The sequence below is a fragment of the Cupressus sempervirens genome, chromosome 5 (assembly GCF_028749045.1).
Source record: "Cupressus sempervirens isolate cs-2001-9-10 chromosome 5, ASM2874904v1, whole genome shotgun sequence".
NCBI lineage: Eukaryota > Viridiplantae > Streptophyta > Pinopsida > Cupressales > Cupressaceae > Cupressus > Cupressus sempervirens.
In genome coordinates, this window is record NC_143122.1 from 917,466,302 (window position 1) to 917,484,389 (window position 18,088).

Here is an 18,088-nt window from a genome sequence, read left to right on the forward strand (position 1 = left end):
CTTGCAAATCCGCTCTCCACTGTCAATATGATGGTTAGTCTGGACCCAAAGACGGTGAGACCCAACTCTAAAAGATCCCAAAGAGATATGCAGAGCATGAGACCATCTTTGACAAAGATAGCTAGGACGAACAATAATATTATCAGACATTTGCAAAAAGTGCTTCGTGTAAAAGGACATCCGTGGGCGTAACCCACCAGGAGGGTTAACCTAGGTAGTGGCAATGTATTGTCTATAGATGTCAAGCCTGACATGCTCATTCAACTCCTACCAAGAAGGGAGGAGATGAATCAGGGCATCTAGCGAGAACTGAAAGGGGGAGAGGCGGTCAATATTAATCCCAATTGAATCGAGCAGAGAAGAGGCTTGTGCATACCAACAATGTGTGCGAGAACTTAGCGCTCACAGTAGATACATACAAGCAAAAAGCTAAATAGGAGTACTGATCACGATCACCAACATGATCATTAAAGCCACGAAGACGATGGAGGAACCAAATTGAAAAAAAAATGGCCAGAAGATTGAACGGATGAGCACCGAACTCCGCAAGAATGATACTATGAGGAATGAACTTGTGACCCTGCTCAATCAATCGATCGAGGCCCAGCCAAAACCAAGGAGAGATGGGCCCCAAACCACAGAGCCATAGAGAACAGTAGGCCTCGCAAGAGAGTCCAAGAGATAACTTGGACGAGGTATCTAGGAAATGGTACTTTAAACACTTTTTTCTCAATCAAAGCAAGAGAACCCATACCCTTATTAACTCTAGGTTGGATAGCTGGCCTCATAATAAATTGTGGTCCTAAAAACTTTAAGTCCTAGATAAGTATAGGATGTAGTGATCTCGATCTCCTGACCTTGAAAGAAGTGGAGATGTGAATTCTTTAAACAATTGAAAATCATGACTCGAGTCTTACTCAAGTTAACCACAAGTTGTCGCTGATCACAAAAGGAAGCCAAGCCATTAAGAAGCCTCTTTAAATTGTCTGGACAGGAAGTAAGGAGAACCACATCATCGGAAAAAAGAATGATGGAGATTAGGACTTGGTGAAGAAAACAACTATCCCTAGGGAGTGAGGTCCTCCGTAGAAAGTCCTCGAGCTCATCAATATAGAATCTAAACAACGTAGGAGAGAGAGGAGAACCATGCTTAACCCAAATGGTGTTATGGATTGGATCCAAGAAACCCTCGAGAGTCTTGAATTTGTCAACCACAGTCTCATATAGTCTCATAATAGTGCTACATAACATCACAAAAATGCCAATCTCCCTAAGCCTCTCAAACAGAGCCACCCTTGGAACAGAATCAAAAGCTTTGCAAAAATCGACAAAGCAACAATATACCTTCTCCGATCTATGTCTAGCCTCCTCAATAATAGCTTGTAGAGTGAAGATGTGGTCCATAGTCTGATAATTAGCTCAAAAACCCGCCTTCCTTTTGGCCCTACAACCAATTTTGTTGAGTTCACTCGATAATATAGTATTAAGGGTTGTTGCATATAGTTAAGCAAGCGTATGCCCCATCGTGATGTTTCTGTAGTTCCATGGATCAGAGACCGGACCGGTCCTATGAATAGGATAGATCAGATGCTTGGACCAAGAAATCGGAAAACTAGTGTGAATCACTTTATTAAAAAAATAGATGGATAGGGACGCAGAACTAAGGTGCCGAACTTAAAAAGCTCAGCTTGAAAGCCTTGCTCATTAGCAGCTCTACTACACTTCAAGGATCTGATGGGCTCAAAAATGTGGGAAGGGCTGAACAAGTGGTCATAAGGAGGCGGAATGGGATGGATGGAAGGCTGCCCCAGAATGTCATAAAGTGCCGTGTTGTGCAAGGTAAGGGAGTGAAAGTCGAGGGCGGAGGGAGGAGGAAAACCGTGGGGGAAGAGAGTGCGCTAGAAAGTTGGGGATTACGGATCAGCGTGGAGAGAGATTTGCACTTGGAAGGGGCAAAGGAACACTTCTTACCACGAAGAAAGTGAAGATAGGAATAGTGAATGCGGGTAAAGTTAGTGGAGTGAGCCACAAAATCAGAACACATAACGATGGAAAGATTTGTAGTATCTATCGAACCATTGATTCATAGGACAAGTGTTGCGGTGTTTGCTATGAAGGGGCAAAGGAGGGCAATGAAGAATGGAAAACTTCTCAATAGTCGTCACAAGTAGGTCAAACATAGAAGCGCCCTCGCACGAGGCAGAGAAGCACGAAGGGTTCAGGAGCCTCGAAAGGTGAGCAGAAAAGAGCTCACAATCAACTTTGATAAAACAAAAGCGAATGGGTGAGTGAATAGTTGCAGAGGAAAGATGAGAGGTCGAGAGAATGGGAGAGAGGCGAGGGAAGAGGCGAAGGTAAATACTAAGGAGAGCATGGTTCACAAGAGGAAGGTGCAAAATGGTGACATTGTGAATGTAAGAGATGAAAGAGGGACAGGCGAGGACATAATCAACAACACTAGCACCCCCACCATGAGGCCAATAGGTGAAGAACTTTGAACCAAGGAAGCAAGAAAGGCCATTCAATTTTACGAGACTAGAAGACTCACAAAACTGCAACAAATGTTTATGATACATAGATAACGGCCAAAGAACATCCTTAGAGTGTCGCTGAAGTCTAAGGGAAGTTTGATTAATCTTAGTGGAGTAGATGGGTTCTGAGCTATGATGAAAATGTGGAGTTTGGAGTTCCCTGGTTCTCGCATTAAAATCCTTGAGAATAATAATGTCACCAAGAGCAGCGAATTGAGAAATAGTGTCTTGAGGATCGACATATGGGTCTTAATCGTTGGTACCATTAATAGCATAATGGGAGGAAGCTGGTTGGAAATAGCAAGCAGTCAAAAATAGATCTCTCTGATGGTGACACTTACGGTCAATGCGGACCCACATAATTCTGGCAAATGTATCCGAGTGTACAATAGAAGTGCGTTGAAAATATCCTCCTTGATCAAACAAGCCACGCAACCTGAGCTACGTACACCACTAGAAGCACAAACCTCCTCTCTACATATATATAACCATTGATAGCCAGTAACACCAGGTAGAGGACGTACATGACTCTCATGAGTTTCTGTAATGACAAGAATATCTACAGATCCCACAACATCACATAATGGGGTAGACATTAACCAAATAGACCCATTGCCATTCTAGCAGTTAACAAGAAGGGAGCAAGTGGGGGTCTCCCTCTCGTCCGACTGTTGGTGGGATTGTCATTTTGCTTTGGTCGCTTGCCTCTCTACCCACCCACTAGGAGGGTAATCTCTAATAACTACTTTCAGATTCTTGATAATTGCCTATTTACTGGCTTTCCTCCCATCCGCGACTACCCAATGAGCGCATTTGAGCTCTGCAAGCCGAGCGTTTGTGAGATCATCGTAGAAGGTAGAGAAAAAAGCTTACTCTTAGCTTGCAGAGCCCGAAGCTTGACTGCAAGTGAAAAAATTATGATAAATAGGATGTCATCATGTCCAACCCAACATCTATTCAACTTGATATCAGTAAGACCAAGATAATCGCAAAGGAAAGTGCATCCAGTTGCGAGAGGATCAAGAGTGGGAGGGAGTCCACAAACTCGCAGGTTGAGCTCATGAACTTGTCTCACCCTCTAATCTTCGATCTTATGTTGCACCATTTTATCAATACTAGCAAAAGGTGTAGTGTATGTGTTACTATAAAGGGAGGCCCATGACTTAACTGTCTGTTTTGTTACCGAGATAAGAGAAAAGTGCTTAGCTGCAATAATGGATTGTTGTTTCCTGATGGCATCAAATTCCTCTAGTTGTGTGATAATGGAACAAATACTAGTTTGCAGGCCTGCTGTGTTAGTGTTGAAAGTATTTCAGAAACTTTGTAGCAAAGTGGAATTGGAGGTTGTGGCACTCCTAAGTTCAAATATGGTGTCCGTTAAGGAAACAACCTTGTCCCTTAGCTGCATATTGTCCATATCCAGTTTGGAGATTCTACCACACAACCTTTGATATGTGAGGAGTTGTTGGCCATAGCTGGAAGAGCAGTAGACCAGTCAATCAAGAATGGAAGCCTTCAAAACCCTTCAAACCTTGCAGATGGTAGTCCACGAAACACGACAGCAGATGTGTTCACAACAATGAATGTGATTAATTACAACATGATCCTGAGTTAAGATCTACTAGAACACATGATAAACTTCGAAGAATAATAAAATTCTTCCTTTATCCAAGTTGTGACTCATACGCATAAAAATGTCTACATCACAATGTGATCTTGAACTCATCTAGATATAACAGTAGATCGCTATTATTCACCGCATTATCTAAGAGATCGTCATTTCTCATAATGTCTATTATATAAGTGTTCATTATCTCAGAGATCGTCACCTCTTAGTTAATGAATACAAATGGTGGAGCCCATAACTGTCAATAGCCTGAGAATAGAAATTATTTTAATAATTATTTAAAGAATACAAATGTATTACAATTCAACCATAGCAAGTCTTTCCCTGAAGTGATCTATTTTTACTTGAGAGAGAGGTTTGGTAAGAATATCTGTTGTCTGATTTGCAGTGCAAATGTATTCTAATTTTACAGTATTCCTATCTACCATATCTTGTACATAATGGTAGGGAATTTCAATATGCTTGGACCTATCATGAAAATTTGGATTCATAGAAAACTTGATGGAACTCTTATTAGCACAATGAATAATCGTAGCATTCATGGCTTGACCATATAATCCCACAAGTAACTTTCGAAGCCAAACTACTTCTCGAGATGCCATTTCTGTGGCAATGTATTTAGCTTCTGTGGAACTTTGAGCTACTGATGACTGCTTTCTGAATATCCATAATATCATCGCTGAGCCTAAACCGAACCAACATCTTGAAGTGCTTTTCTTGTCAGTAACACTTCAAGCCCACTCTGAGTCTGTGTACCCATGTAGCTCCGATTCAATTGTCTCATACTTGAGCCCAAGATTAAGAGAGCCGTCTAAGTATCTCATGATGTGTTTGATTGCAACTAGGTGAATCTCCTTTGGCTCAGGCATAAACTGACTTAAGGCATTAACATCATAGCAAATATCAGGTCTTGTATTTACCAAGTACATAAGAGATCCAATCATCTGTCTATAGGGAGTAGAATCTATGGAAGGTGATTTTGTTGCTGCTTCCTTAAGTTTATGTAGATTAGTCACCATTGGAGAAGACATAGGCCTGCAGTTCCAGATTCCAAATATGTTCAAGATATCTAATGTATACTTTCCTTGATTAAGTATGATGCTGTTAGAATTCTCCCATACTTCCAATCCTAGGAAGTGATGAAGGAGTCCTAAATCTTTCATTTCAAATTCCCTGATTAGATCTTTCTTGCATTGATCTATAAGATGATCATCACCTGTTATTAGTAAATAATCAACATATAGTATCAATATTATCATATCATCTTTATCCTTTTTATAATAGAGATTTGCATCAACTTCATTCTTTGAGAATCCTAAACTGGTGAGATACTTATCATTTCTTTCATACAACATTACTAGGTGAGACGTCGATCATGACTGAAGACTAACAATTATATTTAGGCCCTTTATTACAAACGTATATTATGCACGATCAAATCTGTATGATTTGTATCATCAAATTAGGATGATTTCAAAGTTATAGAATTAACACTTGGGATCCACCGATTGCTCAGTCACGTGATATCCTAAGGTGACAACTGGCGATCTTGGAGTTCAAGCTTGCGGGAAACTTCGACAAAGAGACCGGTAACATGTTTCAGTGCGGGATAAGCAACTTAAAAGAAGATTGTAACTCTACAACTTCCTCGAAAACGTCACACCAGATAGACAATTAGGAACTAAGGTGAGGTTGTGGCAACTTGGATAAGCTTGCCTCATAAAGAAATAAACTCAAAGGTGGGGTGAACAAGAGCACTACTAACAAGTCCATAACATGATCCTTATTGCTTGGTTAAGTGACGAGTTTTTGTTTTATTGTTGAAAACCTTACACTGTTATTATGTGTCTTAATATTTATTGGTCACGTTGTATTGTGGGTCAAGGATCTTTGAATATTTCATGTTTCATAATTTTGTTGTAGCTCGCATAAGAATTGGTTGTTGTATTTGTGTAATGCTCTTCAAGCAGGTTTGACATGCTTAGTTATTGGTAATAGGTCCACCTATTACTCTTGATGGTTTTGTAGGAGTTTTGGATTGCTCCTTAGGATACAAGGGGATTATTCTAGAAAAATAGATCTTGGAGACAATTCTACTCTGGTTGCTCTGCAATTGAACTAAGGATGAAACCGTTTAGTTTGGCTGAAGCAGATGGAAACCCATTCACAATTTGTGAGCAAGCTCATACATAACATGACGTAGAAGTGAAATGGAAGTTTTGTAAAGACTATTGATAATTTTTGTGGGTCAATTAAAGCGTTTCCTATTCATTTGTAAGGATTACTATGCAATGTGTGCCGTGAGGTCACATTGGGTGATTATGAGATTAAGGGTTGACTATTGTTGGAGATTAGGTGTTTATTAATGCGTTGCATCTTCAACATTGATGAGCATTGAAGATTATGTGCAATATTGGGTGCAAATAGTGAGGCCGTGTTGATGATATTGCTCCTCTAACAATCATTCTGAGCTACATGTGTTGGCTGCGTGTGGAAGACTTGTGATTTTGGCATTGTTTCATCTCACCATTTGAAGACCACCGTGTTGAGAAAAGATAGAAATATTAGTTTTCACCCTACAATGTTTCAGCTCCCAGCATCTTTCTTGTTTGTGAACGAATAGGTTGAGGTGTCATTTCCCCTCTCTTAGTTGATTCACGCTAGTGGAATCAGTTTGCCATTGTTTATAATTTTGAGGATATCGGTCAAGTTCGCCTAGTGCAACGTGTTTAAACATTTCTTTGTAGGCAACTTCACGATCTTTTATCTGCAATTCTAATAAGTCTGGAACAAATTGTGACTGTACAGTAAGGCTTTCAGCTTGTTTGTTGTTTAATATTAAAGGTTTATCTCAGTCTTATATATGTTATACATGTTATCCCAAAACATCTATTGTGAAACATGAACTGTATCTGCCAGTGAACTGCAAAGTTGTGATCTAACATGCTAAAATTTCAGTCATTCCAAGAATTTGTTTCCTGTCTTTAACAAGCAGAACAACTGAATCATTTTTCCCATCTTTTCAAGAAAATTTTAGTTGTAAAGTTTTCAGGATATGACACCACTCCCCAAGGATTCATGATCTTTCAGATTCCTTCAATTCCGTCATTCCTAGATGGGGGTTAGAAAATAAACCATGCTCTACAATTTGTATTATGAGTGGTATAAGGAGTAAATCCAAGGTTGAAAAGTGAAAATCCTTAGACACTCACCGTCATCCTTATGAGCATTGAAACATATACTTGTGTTAGGGAAAGAAACATAAGAAAAGAACATGGAAAGAACAATGTTAATCAAGTATTGACCAAATTCAACAAAGCAAAACAATGAGTTTGAAGAGATGAAAAATAGAAAATTCGCTTATGGATGGTGGAAGCGGCCATCTTTCAAGAATTCAAAATCCTTTGATTTCTCTAATTTTTGCATTAGATTGATGGTGCCTGAAACCTTTCTTGGATATCCAAGGTCAAAAGGAGAAGAAAAATGAAGGACATTTAAAATATAGGAGATGAGGAGGTACTTGTGATTGAATTTTATGTTTTATAATTATTTTAATCATTTCTAAGAAATATTATAGATTCTTGTAACATAATGCTCTGAAAACAAGAAATTTTAAGTGATTTTTGTTTTTGTAATATATATAATTATTTCTTTGTTGTCATTTATGGACATCTTTTCTGCAAAGTTTGAAATTGCATGGGACACAATAATGCGTGTCTTGGGATTACATTCTTAATTGACAATATGCTTGTAATTTGTCCGTGTTTGATATTTGACCTACTTTTGTAATGAATCTTGATTGAATATATGGGGTTGCAACACCTGATTTTGTGATATTTTTTGTGTAAGAAGAAATACATTCAAGATGAACCATTTGATGGTTGTCGATGGGTTGCTCCTGGTATGATATGCCAGAAATCTGTTCCTTGCCATTGTGATCCAAAAAATCTTGTAATCAATGAAAATGCTTCTATTCAGAAAGAAGAAAAAATGGTCAGAATTGGGAAAACTTGTGATGAAGGACATCGATGGATGTGCTCTAAGACAATATCAGATGTTGTGGAGTCTCTTATAGGTGCATATTTAGTTGGAGGTGGTCCAGTGGCTGCTCTTGAGTTTATGAAGTGGATGAATATGGAAGTTGAAGTTGAAGCTGAACTACTAGATGCAGCCTTTGATCGTGCTTTTGTTTATCCTTGTGTGCTAAGGAGTACAAATTTGCATGGCTTGGAAATGTTATTAAAATATGAATTCAGGAACAAGGCCCTTCTAGTGGAGGCTCTAACACATGCATCACAACAAGATCCTGAAGGAGGTTGTTGTTACCAGGTACTCATAAAATGGAAATAGTATGGATATAAAAGTTAACTCATATTGTGAAAGATTCTTTCACTTAGTATTGCCTTTTCATGTGTTTTTGTTAGTCGGAACACTTAAAGAAAAATACTGGAAGACAACAAGTTAAACTGTTATTTTGCTTAAAAAGGAATATTTTTTTAGAAAATGGAAACTTTTGTTTAATTTTGTCAGATTTAAGTATCATTAGTTTAGAGATATACTTCTCTCTCATATTATTCAAAGCTCAATCAATTTGTTACAGCTTGCTAGCTGGACAGAGGCATGCTGTTATTTTTTAATATTTAATACTACTCTCTCTATGCTTGTACAGCGCTTAGAATTCCTTGGCGATTCTCTACTTGATTTTCTCATTACATGGCATCTCTATTCTACATACCCGAGACTGTCACCTGGAATTTTAACAAATCTGCGCTCAGCAGCTGTTAACAATCATAATTTTGCTCGGGTTGCTGTGAAACATAATATTCAGAAATATCTTCGTCATGGGTCAGGCGCTCTTTTAAATCAAATAACAGAGTTTGTCAAGGCTATTGGAAAATGTAGGGTGGGCCAACACCGATTCATTTCATTTGGAGGAGGAATAGAAGGTCCCAAGGTAATTAATATCTTATTATACTGATGTGATTTACTTAATTCAACCATTTATGTGATGCCTAATTCCCATAACTGTTTCTGTTGGTTATTTTTTAAATAATCCGTAAGACTTATGAAAATAGATGAGAGTATGAAAATATGCAATGACTAATTGGTTAACTGTATCTTAATTGATTATGAAGCAGATCATGGAAATGTGGTGGACAGCCTTGTTCAACTCACATGATCCCTTTCTTGAATGCAGGTGCTAGGGGATTTAGTCGAAAGCATTGCAGGTGCAATCTTAGTGGATACCAAATTCAGTTTTACAGTTGTGTGGGACATAGTGAAACCCATGTTGTCTCCTATTGTTACACCTGAAACTCTAGAGTTGCATCCATTGCAAGAGTTGCAAGAACTCTGCTGTCAGCATGAGTTTTCTCTAAAATGGAAGTTTGTTAAACAAGGGAAATTAATTGTCGCAACCGCAGAAGTCCAACTTGAAGAATCATTAATAGTTGCAAAAGGTTCAAGGATGAATAAAAGGTCTGCAAAGATGGCAGCTGCCCAGCAGATGTTGATACTATTGGAGGTAAGTTGAAGCAACTTTGTCTGAGCATCAAATCAAGAATCATCATACATGATTAATGTTATATTTACTCCTAGAATCTGAATTCTTCTCATTCTTTTTCTATGTTGAATATAATGGATGTGAGCTTGCTTGATTGTATTGTAATATTTGTGAGTAGGAGGGTGGCTTGAAACATGACAATAAATGGCAAATGTCAGTGGACCTGGTCTCTAAAGTAGTTCCAGATAAGGAGGCGTCTATGATTGGCAATAGCAAAAAGAGTTTGATGTCCAGCGAAGATGTGCACTTGCCCAAGCATATGGAAGGAAAGGTAGATTTTGAAGATGTGCACAGATTAGAAGAGGGTATTAATCTAAATGTAAATGCAGGTAAATATGGAATGGCTCAAGAAAGTGGATTAAATCAAGAACCTTTGAATAAGAAACCAAGGCTTCTTGAAACATCAGCAGATTCCAAAAAATGTGGAGAGTGGATAAGTGGAGAAAAGGATGATAATATGGCATCTAACATCAAAGACATTTCTAATCAGAACTGGTCTGCTGATGGTAGGTTGTTTGAATAAGTTAACTTTTAAGCTACCACTTTATTTGAATTTTTATATAATGATGATATGCGGCAATATTTATATTGAGCAGTTCTAATTGGTTTAACTGTGGCAATAGGACTTAACTGTAAATTAGTGAAGTAAACTTGATTTTGGAGCATTTAACTGTTGGAACCATATTTTGTTGTACCAAAAGATTGAAATATCAACAGTCAATACAAACGGCAGATTTAACCTGACCTACAGGAGGCAGTTAAGCCATGTCACAAGTCCACAAGGAGGTGCTGACCAACAAGTCAGCGGTGTCCACCTCAGCTCCGACTGAGCCTTCAGCACCCACTAAAAGGAGTCTTGAACCTGTGACATGTTGATGTGAATTTTTTTCACTGCAACGTGCAGAATCAAATACTTAATGTTTTGGGTGAAACATCGTATACTGGATCCTCTCTTGATTTATTGTCATCTCTGATGCTAAGCTTGCAAAATAAGATCATCAAGTGACTTCAAGGTTCCTTATTTTGTGGGTATTCATTTAGTGATATCAATGGATATCAACAACTTGAACTTGTAAGATCTTTACAATGTGCAATGAGAACAGAACTTTGATCTTCAAATTTTCACCTTACCTTGAGTTTAGCTTATACACTCTACTCCTAACTATGATTGCAAGGAATCATGGATGAACTTGGAATCTACTAGATTCAACTTAATTAGTGACTCCATCCACTTTGTGCAACCTTCTAAGGAATGCTTAAATGGTTTTCATACCAGTATCTCTTCTTCAGTCCCATCAAATGGAGAAGATTTAATATCAATTAAAGTTATGTGCTTTTAATCATCGACTTACCACACAAAGGCAGTACCACTCTTACCATCAACAAGAGGATAGTGGCTTGGCTTTTTTCAAGTCAATGAAGTAAACATCTACAATTACTTTCATTCAATTAAACCACTCCAACATGAAATGGAATCTATTCCAAGTGAAACATTGATTAAACCATGCAAGAATTCAAAGAAACACTAAGGGATTTACCATGAAGAACCAACAATGGATTATTCATCACATCAAAAGCATTCTGTAGCAACAAGCTGATGAAGTCTTTCCCTTATCTAGCCTACTCTATATTTAGCTTTCTAACATCCCTCTAGCCTCCTAATCTCTTGAATCTAACCCTTTACAAATGGGAAGGCCTTGGATTTTTATAGATGTTTAGTTATAAGCTTTTTATAGATGTTTAGCTATAATGCAGGGCCAAGATTGATCCAAGATCAAGAACTAGGATTTAACCCTACAAAGCATAAGCAGGGTTAGTAAATTTTCAACCAATTACATGAGGGCACCAATTCATTAGCTCTCTTGAGGATGATAGTGATGGTATTTTCTTGAATGGTTCACTTTTCAAATCTTTTCCAACCTTCAAAAGTTTTCCTTCTGGCTTAACATGAATTTAAATCTTGACTTGCAAACCAAATTTAATCTTTGAATGCATTGGTTTTTTTGAATTTCATTGCACTTTATTGTTCTTGAGGATGCCTCCATGCAATCAAATTTTCCTTGTGAACTTGATCTTAAATCTCAACTCGATCTTGATCTTCGAGTTTTTCTTTGAGGATCTGAAATGTCCTCACTCTCAGCTTTGAGATCGAAATTGAAGAATGCTTCTTGAAGTCTCCATCTCCCATCTTCTCCTTACTGAATGACCACCTTGCAAAACAAAAGATAAGAGAGGGATTAAACTTTGTAAAGTTAATAGCAGCAGAAAGAAATCTGAAAGCCCTTATGACATAATGCATTGACATGAAAGAAAAATGAAACAGAATTCCCCTCATTCACAAATAAATTTTTTCTACAAATTTGAGGATCCTTTTCTTACAATCTAAAACGAATTTCATTAAAATTTTGGGCTTTAGGCAAGTTTTGGGCTGCAACATTCTGCCCAGAATTTGCTTCTTTAGATCTTCCTCATTTCAGATTATAAAGGAAGACCGACCTTGATAGCTTAAATTCACTGCCTTCAGATTTAGTTAACTGGTCCATTTATGATCATTTTGCTGCAAATCAGAAGCAATTCACGGCTGATAAAGTAGAGGCAATTTTTTACGTAGTGGTGGTAAAATGAATTTCCCTTGCTTCCTTTGCATAGACGTTGGGCTTGAAGGGGGTGTACGTCCTTTTAGGCCGAGTTGGGCACAAACACCTAAGGAAATTTCACTTAAAATAATTGTTGTAACTGTCTGGGCTTAACTTGAACACATCAGTATGTTTAAAATCTGGAATGGGCCACCTTATAAAAAAAGAGAAACCTTGGGTGGAATTGGTCCAATCAGAGGAATTCTGCCAAGGTCTTCTGGTCCTATTAATTGAATTTTCCTCTTTAACTTGATGCCTTGCTTCCTTATAAACTTGAGACTTACTGTGATCAAATTCATCTGGCAAAAGTCTGCAGTATGAGGGGATAGAATTTTAGATTTTAGAAGAATATTAAGGCTTAGCAGAGATTCCTTTGACAAAGGAATTTCTGCAAGCTTGGCTTGCCCTCCTTCTACCTTGTAACTAAATTAACTTTACATTCTTGGCACTATTTAGTCACTTGGTTCCTAACTTGTGTCCCCGCATCCTTTGTCATCCATTTTGAACCAATTCTGATACTCAAAGGAACTGGAATATTAAGGGTGGAGATTCTAGAGTTAAGTGGAATTTTTGCTAGTACTTGGTTCTTTCATTTGACACAGTATAACATCAAAACCTTTCTTTCTTTACTCACAACTTGGCATATTACTCATTCCTGCATGCCTTGCAATCTTTTTTTGACCTTGTCTAGGGGCAAAGATTTCAAAATCAGAGGGATTTATGTGGCTGATTTCCCTTGACTAGAGGATTTTTACCAATCTCTAGTAGTTTGGTGCCTTTTTTCCTTGATGTTACTTGACATAGTTCTTCTCTCACAGCCTTAATGATTAACTTTGATCCATTTTTGGCCACTATAAAGAGGGCGAAAATTTGACTACAAGAGGGGTCCAAGGTTGGAATTCGTCTGTTCTTAGGAATTGCACGAACTTTGACTTCAATTTTCTTGGCATCAAAACTCAAATTTACTCAAAATCTTTCCTTCTACAACACTTAGCCTAGTTAGCCCAACTCAATTATCTTCATTTCCATTTGAATTTCAAGTTCCATAAAGAAAAAGGAACTCTTAGGTTGGCAGAGATCTCTCCGATAGAGGAATTTCCATGACAGAAGTCCTCTAATTAGAGGATTTCTACAAACAGTCGTTGGCACCTAACTAAACTCTCAAGTCACCAATCTTGAACTTCAAGCTTAATCTCTTTGAAATTATTTATCTCCTGCTAAGGACAAAAGACTTGAAAAATGGTGCTATCGAAGACCCTAAATACAACTAAAACCTACAACTAAAGTGAAAAGAGGGGTCCCTATTTGCAATTGGGCGATGGTGTGAAAACTCACAACTTGACCCAAGGCTTTGATACCAATTGTTGGAATCATTTGTCGTTGCGTCAAAAACTCGAACTATCGATGCCTGATAGAAATGCTTGATTTAACCTTATTCATGGGAGGCAGTTATGCCATGTCATGAGTAGACAAGGAGGTGTTGACAACCAAATCAACAGTTACAATATTAGCCTTTTTCTAATGCCTTATTTTTAATGAATTTTCTTTAGACATCATTGGGTACAAACATGAAAATAAGTTTCTCATTACCAATAGTGGCATAAAAATATGGGAGGATCTTCATCAACAAAAATGGGGACTAGAATTTTTTGATTGGCATTAGTGTGCTGTATAGATAGTTTTTGTCCATTAAGGGATGAATGGTGAATGACATTACATGTCATCTGAAAAGGGACATGGATAGGATAAATTGAACACTTTTTTTAATTATGTAAATGACACTTTTCTTGCCAATACTTTTAGGAATAATTTTTTCCATTCCTTTAATTTTTAGAGAATCCTTAGTTCATTTCATATATCTGGACTTCATATTTCTCTTTTTAAGTCAATACAGATGGTTTGACAAGCGAGTAATAATGTTGAGGCTCGCAACTGTAGTGCAACAAATAGTGACTTAGTGTCCATGGAGAATGTGTGTACCAAACCAGGCATGTCACATATTTCGAAATTTTGCCGAATATTTGTGTTGTGTTTTAATGTCAGTTCAATATCTTAGCTAATAATTTCTGAACATGCAAATACTTGAGTTTCTTATTCTGCGGCAGACACTCAACTATTTTATGAGTTAATTAGTGAGCCTCTATTGAGAATCGTTTGGATTCTTCAGTCAAACAAGAGAACTTGGCTGCTTCCTAAAACCGTTATGTTTTGCCAGTTTTTTTGTTGTTCTCTTCTGAAATTTGGATCTCTGGCATGTGAATTATTGTCAAGTGACAGGAAGGATTTATAATAGTAATAATTTGATAAGAAAACTGGGACGTGTCATGGATTTTCCTGGTGCCTTTTAAATCAGCATAAAAATTGTATTGTTCTGGACCAGATAAGAAAGCATTTTTTTCCCATTTTTTTGATTGAACTAAAAAAAGAACTATTGTGTTAGTTCTATGGATTTTCCATGATTTTTAATTTTCCACGTGAATCCCAAGTAATTGAAATCCCATATGTATTTTTGGTTTTGTCAGGTCAATTCCAAATCTGAGTAATTGTACCATGATCCATATAGGCTCAATTGGTGTCTAAATTCATCTGAAAAGGGTCATGGTTATGTTAAATTGAACACTTTTTTTTGATTATGTAAATGAAATCCGTTTCTTGTCTCTACTTTTGGATTAATGTTTTCCATTCTTTTAGTTTTTAGAGATTCCTTTGTCTAGTTCATATATCTGGACTTCTTATTTCTTTTTTCAATCTATACAGATGGTTTGACAAGCTCATCAAAAATAGACGAAGTGAGTAATATTGTTGAGGGTTGCAACTGCAGTGCAACAAATAGTGACATAGTGTCCGTGGAGAATGGTGGTGCCAAAACAGGTATGTCACATATTTTTTGAAATTCTGCCAAATATTTGTTGAATGTGTTAATATTAGCTCAAAAGCTTAGCAGATAATTTCCGAACATGCAAATACCTGTGAATTTCTGCAGCAACAGGCAAGCTGATTCTGCAGCAAAATCTCACAAGTATTTTATGAGTTAATTGGTGAGCCTCTTTGGAGAATCTTTTATATTCTTCAGTCAAACAAGAGAACTTGGCCGCTTCATAAAACTGTCATGTTTTGCTAGTATTTTTGTTTTTCTCTTCTACAATTCATATCTCTAGCATGTAAATTATTGTCAAGTGACAGGAAGGATTTCTAATAGTTAGAATTTGATAAGAAAATTGGGATGTCTCATGAATTTACCAATGCCATTAAATCAGCATAAATATTGTATTGTTCTGGACCAGATAGGAGAGCAGTTTTTCCCCAGTTTTTTTATTGAATTAAAAAAAAGCATTGTTGTTTCGCTAGTTCTATAGATTTTCCTTATCTTTGATAGTTTTGCCAAGTCACTTCCAAATCTGAATAATACTACTACGATCCAAATAGGCTCAGTTGTTATATAAATTCATTTTTGTGCATGTTGTTGATTGTGCGAATTTGTCATGTGTGATTGTATAACTTTTCTGTTCACCTAGTTTATTTTTTGAGTCCACATTCAGGTAAATATTATTTTGCATGGTTTTAACAATGCAAGTATAGTTAGACTGGCAAAGTCACAATCTTTTGATGACATTGTTTTTGCCAAAATTCTAAGTGGTGACCCTTGAATAGTGTCTACAGACCACTAATATATTACTCCTACACATGGTTGAAGAATAATGGTCTTCATTCTATGTTAAAGTAACTGAGATCGTTTCTGCAAATGTATTTTTCATTGCCATCGTAATTGATGATTTCCAAATGCAGATTTGGATCTCATATATGGATAATATGAGAGGAGGAGACATGTCTCTTCAAGAGACATGAAGAGATATGTCTCTATAGTTAATCACCATTTAGTTTATAAATAACTATATGCATAACTCATCTTATATATATAATATTAATATATTAACCATATATGTAATATAATATAATAATATTTAATGCATATTATATTACATATATCATATATATATATATGTATAATATAAGATATATAATGCTCAATATATAATATATATTATATTACATATATAATGTATATTATATATATAAGAATCACCAATAACAATTTATTTGAAAAACATAAACAGATTAATATATCAAATAATCAATGTTTTACTTCTACTGACGCTAAAACATTAACACTCCCTGTTTAGCACGGGAGAGGTAAAACATCATTAGATTAGAATCAGAATCATTATGTAATCAACACAATGTATGTTAAAATCTTTTAGCAACATAAAGTATTTCCTATGATGTCTACTTGCACTTAAGCAATGTCTAGAGATGTCCATAGTGATTAAAATTTTCATGATCTCTTCTTGTACTTAAGCAATGTCTAGAGATGTCCATAGTGATTAAAATTTTCACGATCTCTTCTTGTACTTAAGCAATGTCTAGAGATGTCCATGACACATTTGCAGTTCATGATCTCTACTTGCACTTAACCAATGTCTAGAGATGTTCATGACACACTCATGATCTCTACTTGCACTTAAGCAATGTCTAGAGATGCCCATAACACATTCATGATCTCTACTTGCACTTAAGCAATGTCTAGAGATGTTCATAATACACATATGATCTCTACTTGCACATAAGCATTGTCTAGAGATGCCCATAACACACTCATGATCTCTACTTGCACTTAAGCAATGTCTAGAGATGTCCATGATGACATAATAGATTTGTTACCCATGATCTCTAATTGTCCGAAAGCAATATCTAGAGATGTCCATGATAACATGACTATCATTTGTAAGATCGTCACCTTACAAAGATTACCTTATGTCTGTTATTATGGTGTCCGACAGATTTTTGCCCAAAGAACCATGATAACAGGCCTATCATATGTAAGATCATCACCTTACAATGATTACCTTCTGTTTATATATGCCAATGAAAGATCGTCACCTTTCATTACATATCTAAAACAACAATTATATAACTAGATATAGATTGAAATCAACATATCAATTTTTACCTTTAAAATATTTCAATTTAACATTTCCCTTTAGAACTTCTCCTCATAGAGAAGATATCATCCTTAAGGGATTACATTTCCAAATTTCTCCCTTTGAATATTGATCTTGGGATGTCAGGTCCTCTTGTTACTTCCTCTAAAACTCTCTTTTCCCAAGGATGCTTGTCAAACTCATCACTCCCTCATGATATATGTAGGAGTAGGCCCATCAATATTATGCAATCACCCACATGGATTTCTAGACTCCCTCTGAGTATCAATCTTCTAAGCTCCAACATTGCCTTTGGAGAAGTGTCGTACTCCCTCTTAATGTAGAAGAATCTCATAAGCTCAAGCATCAAAGATACTTGCATCAAGATCCATCTTGATCATCAGGGTCTTTGGAACTACTATCATTAGATTTAGTCTGCACAATATTTGGTAGCATATTTGAAGTACCAACCTTCTTTTCCTGTAAGAATATCCTCAAACATAAAGGAAAAGATCAAGGCAGATAACCCTTATAGTATGTATAGAATTACGAATAAATGGATAGATAAATGTAAAAAAGATACAAGTACTTATCTGCCCATGAGGGTCATGGAATATCTCCTTTTCTAAGGATGGTTCAAGTGGGAATGAAACATTGCCTATTATTTTTCCCCTCAATGTAAAATTCCTACTCTTATATCGTTGAACACTTTTATATCACATCAAATTTGATGACTTCTTTCTAAATTCCAA

General features: G+C 36.6%; 1 protein-coding gene across 5 annotated transcripts in view; it reads left to right on the top strand.

Annotated features, from left to right (window-relative positions):
• The window catches only part of LOC149558895 (endoribonuclease Dicer homolog 3b-like), a 141,851-nt gene that overhangs the window by 112,302 nt on the left and 11,461 nt on the right, over positions 1-18,088 (top strand). For 3 of the 5 annotated variants that reach the window (XM_089832918.1, XM_089832917.1, XM_089832922.1), the window contains exons 21-25: positions 8,008-8,487; positions 8,828-9,112; positions 9,356-9,682; positions 9,840-10,227; positions 15,115-15,228. In XM_089832918.1, the coding sequence (XP_089689044.1) occupies positions 8,008-8,487; positions 8,828-9,112; positions 9,356-9,682; positions 9,840-10,227; positions 15,115-15,228 (1,594 nt within the window). The remainder of the gene's footprint in view (positions 1-8,007; positions 8,488-8,827; positions 9,113-9,355; positions 9,683-9,839; positions 10,228-15,114; positions 15,229-18,088) is intronic. The other 2 variants (XM_089832919.1, XM_089832921.1) reach the window with 1 other exon arrangement.